Raw genomic sequence first — 12,212 nt, 5'->3', positions numbered from 1 at the left:
AAATGAGTGAGATGCTTACGTATTCTATGACTACAAATATCATTTCTCTTTAATTTAGATTTTCTGTATCAATATTAATTTAGGCCTTATTTGTTTTCGCAAATGTGAGATGAGTTGAATTGAGATTAAAGTTAAAAGTTGAATAAAATATTATTAAAATATATTTTTTAATATTATTTTTGTTTTAAAATTTGAAAAAATTAAATTATTTATTTTACTTTGTGTAGAAATTTAAGAAAGTAATAATAATTAATTGAAATGAGATGAGATTAATTAAGAGGAATTATGAAAAGAAACGAAAACCGTGTTTTTTTTTTTTGGCATTGAGTGTGTTTAGACTAAAGTTTCCACCAATTTTTGTAACGCACTGACACTCGACAAAATGTTTTTTACCAGTATATTTCGGTAATCTAAGAGAAATGATTTTCAATTTGATAACTCAGGATTATGAATGCAAGATCTTAAACTCAAGACATCGATTTACTCAATTCAACTCGGATCAATCATAATTAATAACTCGAGATTTACATAATTCAGGATTATGATGGTGTAGATCCGATCTTTTAGGGTAGTCCAATCAATTAGATCGATTAAAAAAAGAGCTAGACAATTAGTGAAAGGGAAAAAAAAGGTTTAAAGACTTGGCATTTTTTTAACTATCCATCGCCAATCCATATCGCATGCTGCGAATGAGATGACACCCATCAACACCATGAAACCAAACTCCCTTGATTATAAAATATCAGTTTTCATCAACCCAGACTGACATGAATGAATGAATGAGCTCAGAGTAGCAAGGAGTTTCAAATTCATGACCCTATTCAATAGCCAGTTTGTTAGATACAATATCAAATTGCCTTTGTCGTAAGTGCCCCACTCACCCCTAAATATAGACAGATCGATCATAGATATGATACCCAAAGTGGTCCTACAACTCATTACACCCAGCCAACTTATCGACTTTACTAGATAGTAGATATCTATGTCATTTTGCATTGTTTTTTTTTCACTATCTATAGTTCCACATGAGCAGAGGTACATGAGTTCAGCACAAATGATTAGTGATTTCAAATGGTATCAGTTACACTAGGATGATGCACGGAAAGAGTAAAATTCCTCCCTATTAAGAAAATGCAAACATTCGAGTAAGTGAACCCAAATTAACCGGTGAGAATAGGCCAGACTCTTTGCACTGACAAGAATGCAGCTTACATCCCATCCCACATGCTCCAACCCTATCACGAGGTATGAGGCGTAGTTCGGAACCATGTTTCAGAAAGACATTGCCTGCAAAACGAAACGAATATTTTCTTGTGAAAACCATCAATCTAAATGCAACTGTTTATACAAATTAGGGTGCCCACCCAACAATCCTAACATGACATTTCAAAGCTCTTTTGGGTGATGTATGAATATAGCAACATGATATGATGCTTTTCAGCCTTTTATTTTTCTTTTTACAATTCAACAAGAAAAGGCATAAGAAATGTCAATTGTAAATGACCAATCGAAATAATAGTACTTGAGTCATCATCATTATTATTGTAGTAACATTTTTCTGACTGCTTTTAGCTAGCATATAAGCATCGTGACATCAAGTTTACCATGTATTGAAATGCTCAATTCACTATCAAATCCTTCTACTGCATATCAATTGTTATTGTTTCAATTTGTGTGCATCCAATCGTCCCAACTTTCAATTGAGATAAGAAAGAACCTCCAGCAAAATCTTTATCCATTAAGCAGTGGAAATACCATTTTGATTAAGATTATGGCCCTCACTCTTGCAACAAAGGCCTAATTGTATTTGCTACACAGCTTATTCTTACAACTAAATAGCTTTATTAAATTATTTGTTCCCACTTGTTGAAATTAAAAAAAAAAAAAAATTGAATTTTCTATTTTATAGTTTTGTTTGTCTGGTAATTAAAAGCAAAGGGTTGTATGTTCCTAGGAAAATATTAAAATGGGGAAAGCTAACTTCAGATATGGGAATGTGGTTAGAGACACAGAGGCAATGCCAGCACCAATATCTACAAGTGCATAAAATCACATTGAGATGTGATTATAATCATCTAAACAAAGATTATATTGTTGTAATTATAACCATAACTGCAAATAATTCTAACCAACTCCTTGCCAAGAGCCTGTGCATCCTGGGATTAGTCGGGACGCTGTTCCTGGACACCCGGTGCCAATAAAAAAAAAAAATAAAAAATTCTAACCAGTCAAATAACCTTAACATAATTGTGGACTGCCAAAAAGAATAAATTTTCATCATTCCACCCTATCTAAGCCCATTCCAACACCCAACTTGCTCGTTTAAAAGACTAATCTCTAAAGCATGTGACTACAGACAACAATGGCCATCAACCTACTGCAAGCGTCCTACATTGCCCAGCCTTGAACTACCCTACCTCAATAGCATTACACTGGTGGAGTCAATAACTCTAACGCTGCATGCTCCAAATTCAATCATGCAAAAAAGAAGTGAGAAAGCACTGATAAGAAATTAGACAAATGGAATGAATAAATCAATAATTTCCCATCTAAAATAAAATATATAAAAAAATATAAAATAGATACACACTCATGAGTCATAAAAAACATCATATCTAATATAATATAGCTTAAAACTACATAGTCAGACGAGTACAAGAACAGCAGTTGACAGGAAGAACCAAAACTAAGCAATAGAACATCAGAATACCTGCACTTTGTTGAGGATTGATTCCAACACCATCTGCATGCATGAAATATGATGAATTAAACATGCAAAGAACAAAAAGTGAGAAACAATAGAAGATCTTGGATGAAAAGGTAAGTATTGTAACTCTAAGGCTGATAATATCTTGTTAGAGAGAGAGAGAGAGAGAGAGAGAGAGAGAGAATATACGATTGAAAAATGAACAAGAGATATGGTGAGTGTTTCAAGTTTCACCATGGCATAGATAGGCTAAAGTGAAATTGAAAAGCTCTTAATTTAAAGAATATGAAATGCATCCATTGAGCTATCTTTCTGTCAGTGAGAGGATAGAGGGTAATGATGCCACTCGGTACATTTGTTTTTTTTATAAGTAAGGTTGGCATTAAAAAGAGAGAGGGAAAATATAAAAGAGGCCAAAGGGGTTTGTTTTAGAAAGACGGAAAATACTATCACTCTTCGGCTAGATCTTAAGAAGGATAAAAGTACAATAATATTAGCAAGTGGACAAGTTTTGTTTTTAAAAATATCTCCTAAGGCAAGAATACTGGGTAATGGGCATGTTGCACAGTTTAAGTCCCTCCATACAAAGTGGTTAAGGTAGCAGCACATTGGGAAAGTTAAAAAACCAAAAAGAATCATCTCATAGTCATAAGAGCATTAACATTGGTATTGACTTCATCAAAAGCCTAGCCAAATGTAAAATATAATGAATTTTATCAAAAGAGAGCTGAATTGGATTAGCCAAAGAGATAAGTGTGAAATTTTGAGTTACAGTAAATGGATATATTTCTTCAAATTTGAAGGGCTACTGTTCACTCATCAAATCTATTTTTTATTCACTTTTAATCTACAATGGTCTTTTCTATTTATATTTAATCTTCAACCGTCTTATAATAATAATGTAAGAATCAAATTAAATTATTAATTAACATATGATTAGTGTAATTATAAAATATGAAAAAAAAATTATTATTAAAAAAATAATATTATATTATTATTTTGATGAATTCAATAACTAATCTAATGTGGAATTATGGATAATGAAATTTTAGATATATGAAAAACATGTACTTTTCATCAAAATTTGAAAATAAATTTGCTGAGTCTAATGCTAGTGCTCATTGGTTTCATCTTCAAATTTTGATTAAAAGTACATGTTTTACATAAATTCAAAACCTCATTATCCATAACCATACATTAGATTAGCCATTAGATTCATCAAAATAATAATATAATATTATTTTTTAATAATAATTTTTTTAATTTTTTTTTCATATTTTACAATTACACTAACTATATATACATTAATAATTTAATTTGATATTTAAATTATTGATACTAACCAGAGGATCATTGCATGAATTATAGGAAATGTAAGAAATACATTTTATAATAAAATAATAGAAATAGAGAATGAATAGTGGGTCTTCAAATATAGAGATGAAAGTGAAGATACTATAGCTCAAAGCTTGAGCTTTGATGATATACTGAATCCAATACCAACATTTTAACCCCCAAATCATCAAATTTTGATGAGACCGATGCTGGTGCTTTAATACACCACACCCTAATTAGCATGACTGCAATTCAGCCTTAATAGGAGTCAGAAGCTTTCATCTGAACTTACTCCATTTTCCCTCTACCACATCCGCTGTGTCATTTAAATGCCCTTGTTCAATTTCGAGAGACACAAAAGCCAGAGAGTGAGAAAATCACATGGCTGCAACTATATGCTCCAAAGATCTAAGGGACCTCCTAATTTACTAAGGCCAGGCGTGACTCGTGTATATATGGATCTCCATCCTTAGAAAGTCAACTCTTCATAACTGCAACGCTGCGATTGGAAGCATCATATCCAAAATTTAAAAAGTATCAGCATACTCGGGTACTGTAGATAATTCGATTTACTTCCTATTGAATAAAGCAAGGCTACAAATCTATAAACAAGTGCCGGTTTAGCCTTACCCATTAATTAGGTGACGCATTAGGTCTGTGGGTCAGGAAACAATATAAAATGTTCAAGTATTCAAATCCAGCTAATTATTACCTTAAGAAAGTAATGTCGCTTCTTACAAAAGAGTTTCGGACTTCAGAGAAAACCGGAAAATGATCAAAATGTGCAAAAGTTTGTATTTTTAAACATCCAAATTGTAAAATGTTGTAAGTAATATAAATTAACTAGGTATAACATAAGAGTCTCAACGACTTCAAAACAGTGAAAATTGTAATTCTCTTTCATAAATATTTACATGGATTTATCGGTCAGGTAGTTTCTTTGCAATAAATCATTCCAAATCTTCGCAATTCGACCACTACTTAAGACTGGCAAGCTAATAAACAGAATTGGCTCTCTACCTGTCTCGGCGTATGTCATGAACCGGCGGATGGCTTTGGGACAAGGAGCGAAGAACCCTAGAGTAAAGAACTGAGGAGCGTCGAACTGGAAGTAAGAAGTGGAAGCTGAAGTGATTAAGTGTTAAGGTCTAACTCGGAACGACGACGTAAGGAGATAAAGGGGAAACGGTGCGTAGTGAGATCCTGAAGACTGAGTCGGTGGCGTGCGTTGGAGGAGAAATCGTGAAGTGTGCGTGCGTTTCAAGTGGAATGGGGGGCAGTGTGCGTGCGTTTTGAATTAAGTATGGGTGCGTGCGTTTTTATGTTATAGTTGCTGCGTTTAATAACTGTTAAACGCACCGTTTAAGTTAGTAAACTTCAAACGGTGCGTTGGGGTCAAGGTTGGGAGTTAAAACCTGTGCCTCAGTCTGTCATTTGCAATTTCATAGTCAGTAAGGTTATTTTATCAATTGGGAGAGTTAGTTACAAGTGAGAGAAATTGTAAGCATAAAGAGAAATGTGAGTGGAGAGGAACGGGATAAAAAAAGAATCTGATTGTAAGGAATTAAATTGTAAGGAGGTTGGGAGCCCTCAAAGCACTCCCGTAGCAATACAATCTCTCATAGTATTTTCATCAAACACCTTCCGTGCACTCTGTTCGTTATTTACAGCAACCATCTTCAGCATTCCATCTTCCTCCATTACAAGCATTCATCTATCAGGTTCTTAACAAGTGGTACAGCAGCCAAACGATCCTACCAAGCTTCATCCAAACAGCCACCAAAAATATAACCCAAACACCCAGATAATTCATCCAAACAGCCACAAAAAATACAACCCAAACACCCAGATAATTCATCCAAACAGCCACGAAAAATACAACCCAAACACCCAGAAAACTCATCCCACCAGCCACCAAAAAATACAACCAAAACACCCAAAAAAAATCATCCCAACAGCCACCAAAAATACAACCAAACACCCATAAAACATGGCTGAAAACACTCGGTCAAAACAACAACAGCAGCAGCAGGTTGATGCTCTACAGATTCAGATGGATCAAACTAAACAGGAGATCCTTGAAGTTAAGACAGATGTTCAGGAGATTAAAGATATGCTCAGAGCCCATTTCGCCCAACAAAACAATCCTCCCCCACCCCCACCTCCACCCCCACACAATCCATTCCAACTAGAATTTGATAATACAGACCCAAGAAGATTTAACCCCAGGGGTGTCAAGTTGGAATTTCCTCATTTTCAAGGAACCAACCCGGCAGCTTGGCTCTTTAAAGCCAACCACTACTTTGATTTCCACCAAACTCCACTACCTCACCGCTTGTTGATGGCCTCTTACCACATGGAAGGTGAGGCCCTTGTTTGGTTCCAAGAAGCTGAAAATGGTGGATTATTCCGAGATTGGGAAATGTTTTCCAGGGCGTTACTCCTTCGCTTTGGTCCCACGGCGTATGACGATCCAATGGAGAACTTGACGAGGTTAAAACAGTCTGGCACTGTTGCTGCTTACATGAGCCAGTTTGAGGCATTGGCAAATCGTGTGAGAGCTCTTTCCGACTCTCACAAGCTGAGTTGTTTCCTCAGCGGCTTGAAAGACGAGGTTCGCATTCCAACCCGTATTTTAAACCCTGTACATTTACATGCAGCATATGGGTTAGCAAAAATGCAAGAGGAGTATTATTGCAGCACAAAAAAATTCACTAAGACTACAGGGGACAAACCAAATACTATGAGTGGTAGTAACTCTTCCCAAAGCTCTTACTCGGGGGAGGTGTATCATAAGTGGAAAAATCCAACAGGGGGTACTAAACCTGTCTATTCAACTCAAATGGATGAAAAACGTCGCAAAGGCTTATGCTACCATTGCGATGAAAAGTGGAATCCATTGCATAAATGTAAGAGCCCAAAAATCTATTTGTTACAAGGTAGTGAGGATGAGGGTGATGAGCAAGAGGTGCTGCAGGTTGATGAAATTGTTGGAAAAACTCAACCAGAAACACTGTCCAGCAACAATGAACAACCCGAAATTTCCTTGGCAGCCATTGCTGGAACCCCCACATCAAAAACCATGCGTGTAGTTGGAAGTATCTTGGGCGAACAAGTGATTATATTGCTGGACTCAGGCAGCTCACACAATTTTATTGACATAGCTGTAGCATCGAGATTAAAATTACCAGTGGATTATTCAGTGAATCTAAGGGTGCGAGTAGCCAATGGGCAAGGACTAAGCAGTGAAGGAATATGCCGATCAGCCCCTTTAAAGGTCCAAGGTAACTTACTAAACCCACCTCTTCATTTATTGGACCTTGCGGGTTGTGACATTGTGTTGGGCATCCAATGGTTGGAAACATTGGGTACTATCTCCTGGAATTTTTCGAAATCTCTTATGAATTTTGTTTTGGATGGAAAACCTATTGAACTCAAAGGATTAAAGTTAAATCCATCGGTAGTGGAGGATGAGGATAAGTTGCTTAAGGCGACTATGACTACCGGGAAGGGCATTTTGCTGCAAATCATGTGTGAGGAGGTAACAAATGAAAAATGTGCTGATGTGGAAGGGCAAATTTCTGATCTGTTGGAGGAGTTTGAAGGGGTATTTAGTGAACCCCAAGGGCTGCCACCACCCCGTAGCCATGACCACCATATAGTCCTCAAGGAGGGCACTCAACCAATTTCAAGTAGACCATACCGGTATCCATATTACCAGAAAACTGAGATTGAAAAGATTGTGACTGAGTTGTTGAAATCGGGGGTGGTTAGGCCTAACTCTAGTCCATTTTCATCCCCTGTTTTGCTGGTTCGTAAGGCCGATGGTAGTTGGCGGCTTTGTGTGGACTATAGGGCACTCAATAAGGAAACAATAAAAGCCAAGTTTCCTATTCCAGTTATAGACGAGCTGCTGGATGAACTCTTTGGGGCAGTGATTTTTTCTAAACTCGATTTACGATCGGGCTATCATCAAGTGAGAGTCGTGCCTAGTGACATTCCCAAAACAGCATTTCGTACTCATGAAGGACATTATGAATTTTTGGTAATGCCATTTGGTCTCACTAACGCCCCCGCCACATTTCAAGGGCTCATGAATGATGTTTTTAAACATTTTTTGAGAAAATTTGTGCTTGTATTCTTTGATGACATTCTTGTATACAGCAAATCAATGGGGGACCATGTGGCTCACCTAAGAGAGGTTCTAAACACATTGAAACAGTACTGCCTATTTGCAAAAAAATCCAAGTGTCGGTTTGCGGTTGATGAAGTTGATTATTTGGGACACATTATTAATGACAAAGGAGTGATGGCTGATCCTTCTAAAATTGTTTCAATGATAGAGTGGCCCGAACCTAAGAATGTGAAAGCCTTACGAGGATTTCTTGGACTCACAGGGTATTATCGGAAATTTATCCGGAATTATGGCCTCATCGCTGCACCGCTTACTTCCTTACTCAGAAAAAACAGTTTCTTGTGGAACCCGGAGGCCTGCGAGGCTTTTACAGCCTTAAAACAGGCCATGTCTCAACCACCGGTCCTTAAACTTCCTGATTTCAGCAGGCCATTTGTAATTGAGTGTGATGCAAGCGGAAAAGGGATAGGGGCAGTGTTAATGCAGCTAGGACAGCCCATCTATTTCTTAAGTCAGGCCCTTAAGGGCAAGGCCTTGCTACTTTCGACCTACGAGAAGGAATTATTGGCTCTTGTGACTGCAGTACAAAAGTGGAGACCCTATCTCCTTGGGCAGCCCTTTATCATAAAAACTGACCAACAAGCCCTTAAGTTTTTGTTAGAACAGCGTGTGGGAACTGAGAAGCAACAGAAATGGATTACAAAACTCATGGGTTATGATTTTTCCATTGAATACAAAAAGGGTAAGGAAAACAAGGTAGCAGATGCCCTTTCAAGAAGGGAGGGGGGAGATCAAGAGTCGGTTGGCTCAGCTATAATTTCATTCCCTACGCCTCTTTGGATTGAGGAGTTAAAAAAAAGCTACCTCGACTCTACGGAGTTAGTGGAGTTACTTAAAAATCTGCATCAAAATCAGAACGTTCCTCAAGGATTTACTGTGCAACAAGGGCTGATTATTAAGAAGGGAAGGGTGGTTTTGAACCCGGATTCTGATTTTAAGCTAAAAGTGCTGCAGTACATTCATAATAACCCCCAAGCAGGTCACTCCGGATATTTAAAAACATATCAAAGAGCCAAACGAGATTTTTATTGGAAGGGGATGAAGAAGGACATCAAGCAGCTGGTGAGAGAATGTGAGACCTGTCAAGCTGTTAAATATGAAACAACTTATCCAGCAGGGTTATTACAACCCTTACCCATCCCGGATCAGCCTTGGACCGACATATCACTTGATTTTATTGATGGGTTACCTAACTCTAAGGGATTCAGTGTTATTTTTGTGGTAGTGGACTGCTTTTCAAAATATGGCCACTTTATAGCCTTGTCCCACCCCTATACAGCTCAAGTAGTCGCTGATGTGTTTATGAAAAATATCTTTAAGCTGCATGGGTTTCCTAGGTCCGTGGTGTCGGATAGGGATCCTATTTTCTTGAGTTCTTTTTGGCAGGCTCTATTTCACTCCCAGGGTTCCTCTCTTGATTATAGTTCGGCCTATCATCCTCAAACTGATGGCCAAATCGAGGCACTTAACAAGGGATTGGAATGCTACCTAAGATGCTACGCAGGGGTTAAACCCAAGTCCTGGTCAGTTTGGTTACCTATGGCAGAGTGGTGGTACAACACCACTTATCACGCATCAACAAAAATGATCCCTTTTGAAGCTGTGTACGGGTACCCTCCTCCCACCTTACTATCTTATGTTCCGGGAACAAGCATGAATAACATGGCAGACCGAGTTTTAAGGGATAGGGATCAGGTGATACAGTTGCTGAAGAATAATTTAAGTGAAGCTAGTAATCGAATGAAACATTTTGCTGATAAAAAAAGGATTGAGAGACAGTTTGAAGTAGGAGATTGGGTCTATTTGAAGCTACAACCATACAGACAGAAAACCCTAGCAATTCGACACAACATGAAATTAGCTCCCAGATTCTATGGGCCTTTTCAAATCGAAGCTAAAATAGGTGCAGTGGCTTACAGATTGAAGCTTCCAGAATCTTCCAAGATCCACCCGACCTTCCATGTGTCTTGTTTAAAAAGAAAAATCGGCTGTCAAGTTCCAATCTTCCCATCACTACCACCTACAGATCACACAGGTGAATTAAGACCAGAACCAGAAAGAATCATTGAAAGGCGCATGAAGAAACAGGGTGCAAGAGCAGTTACCGAGGTCCTCGTGAAGTGGTTGGGGTTGCCGACTGAAGAGAACACGTGGGAACTGCTATGGCGTCTACAAGGCCTTTACCCACACCTTGTGGGCAAGGTGCTGTGATGGGAGGGAGTTGTCATGAACCGGCGGATGGCTTTGGGACAAGGAGCGAAGAACCCTAGAGTAAAGAACTGAGGAGCGTCGAACTGGAAGTAAGAAGTGGAAGCTGAAGTGATTAAGTGTTAAGGTCTAACTCGGAACGACGACGTAAGGAGATAAAGGGGAAACGGTGCGTAGTGAGATCCTGAAGACTGAGTCGGTGGCGTGCGTTGGAGGAGAAATCGTGAAGTGTGCGTGCGTTTCAAGTGGAATGGGGGGCAGTGTGCGTGCGTTTTGAATTAAGTATGGGTGCGTGCGTTTTTATGTTATAGTTGCTGCGTTTAATAACTGTTAAACGCACCGTTTAAGTTAGTAAACTTCAAACGGTGCGTTGGGGTCAAGGTTGGGAGTTAAAACCTGTGCCTCAGTCTGTCATTTGCAATTTCATAGTCAGTAAGGTTATTTTATCAATTGGGAGAGTTAGTTACAAGTGAGAGAAATTGTAAGCATAAAGAGAAATGTGAGTGGAGAGGAACGGGATAAAAAAAGAATCTGATTGTAAGGAATTAAATTGTAAGGAGGTTGGGAGCCCTCAAAGCACTCCCGTAGCAATACAATCTCTCATAGTATTTTCATCAAACACCTTCCGTGCACTCTGTTCGTTATTTACAGCAACCATCTTCAGCATTCCATCTTCCTCCATTACAAGCATTCATCTATCAGGTTCTTAACAGCGTAAAATATACACCTAAACTACTCTAATCGGACCTCAAGGGGTTCCTTATTGATTGAGCGGATAAAGTTATAATTTCCTTGTTAAAGTATAACCTGGTCAGTAATCGCCAAAAATAAATGGCGAAAAAATTCGAAAAAGTAAGAGGATGAACAACATGCAAGGAATGCCCTAGATAAAGAGGGAAATATGGAATGACCGTTAGTAATGATAGCGCTGGTCTGGGGAGGCACTTTGAACTCTTCGGCGGCGAATTTGAGAACAGCAGTGAAAGGTGCTGCCTCCGGAATGCTAAACCTGAGAAAGAATTTGCGAGAATCCGCGAATAAGAATCATGGACTCAGAAATTGGAACATTTATAGAGATATATACATATTGTGAAGGGCTAGGTTTTACGAACACTTTGAAAGGAAGCTTTGGATTGGAGGTGAGAGTCACTTTGAAGGAGACCTTTCCACCACCCTCGCTCGCCATTTTCTTGACTTAATTTGATAATCTACAATGGCCTCGTTCGTTTTTGTCTTGCAGCGCCTGCAAGATTTGGTTACGTAATCATTACCAGCAATTTTCTTTTTCCTATTTATTGACAAACAAAATAGTTTGATTTGGGAGATCAGTTGACAGTTCTTCATTTTTATGTAAAAAATTAAAATTAAAAATAACAAATTTGAAAATAGTGAAAAATAATAAAAAAAAACTATTTACGAGGATGGTCTAGGTCGACTGTTTGGTAAATTTACGTATTTTCTTATTATAAATTAAATTTAAGGTATTATATAAAATTATATTAATTTATAAATTTATTTTTATAATTTTTCTTTATAATACTTCTCTTTTTAACTAGGGATGTAATCTCACAACCAAAAATATATTTAAACACAAATTTATAAAGTTAGAAGCTCTTATATTACATAATACATAATAAATATAATGTGTGGCCAATAAACACCTAAAAATATACCACTACAATAAGTTTTATAGTTGCCTGACAAAAAATGACAGCTAAGAAGCAACCTACAACGGTTGCCCTAGTGGACGGCCACCCCTTTGGGTAG

At 37.8% G+C, this 12,212-nt stretch overlaps 1 protein-coding gene across 1 annotated transcript; it reads right to left on the bottom strand.

The window, feature by feature from the left end:
• Positions 1-949: 949 nt before the first annotated feature.
• On the bottom strand, positions 950-11,631 carry LOC118348332 (ubiquitin-fold modifier 1-like). Its single transcript, XM_035689885.1, has 4 exons — positions 11,558-11,631; positions 11,357-11,454; positions 2,711-2,743; positions 950-1,287 (listed from the first exon to the last, which is right to left on the bottom strand). Exons 1-4 carry the CDS (start codon positions 11,629-11,631, stop codon positions 1,124-1,126), a joined length of 369 nt encoding a protein of 122 aa, XP_035545778.1. The 3' UTR covers positions 950-1,123.
• Positions 11,632-12,212: the final 581 nt, after the last annotated feature.

The sequence above is a fragment of the Juglans regia genome, chromosome 4, assembly GCF_001411555.2.
Source record: "Juglans regia cultivar Chandler chromosome 4, Walnut 2.0, whole genome shotgun sequence".
In the NCBI taxonomy this organism is placed as follows: domain Eukaryota; kingdom Viridiplantae; phylum Streptophyta; class Magnoliopsida; order Fagales; family Juglandaceae; genus Juglans; species Juglans regia.
Note: the sequence above shows the minus strand (reverse complement) of the source record. Positions and strands in the feature narration are given on the sequence as shown.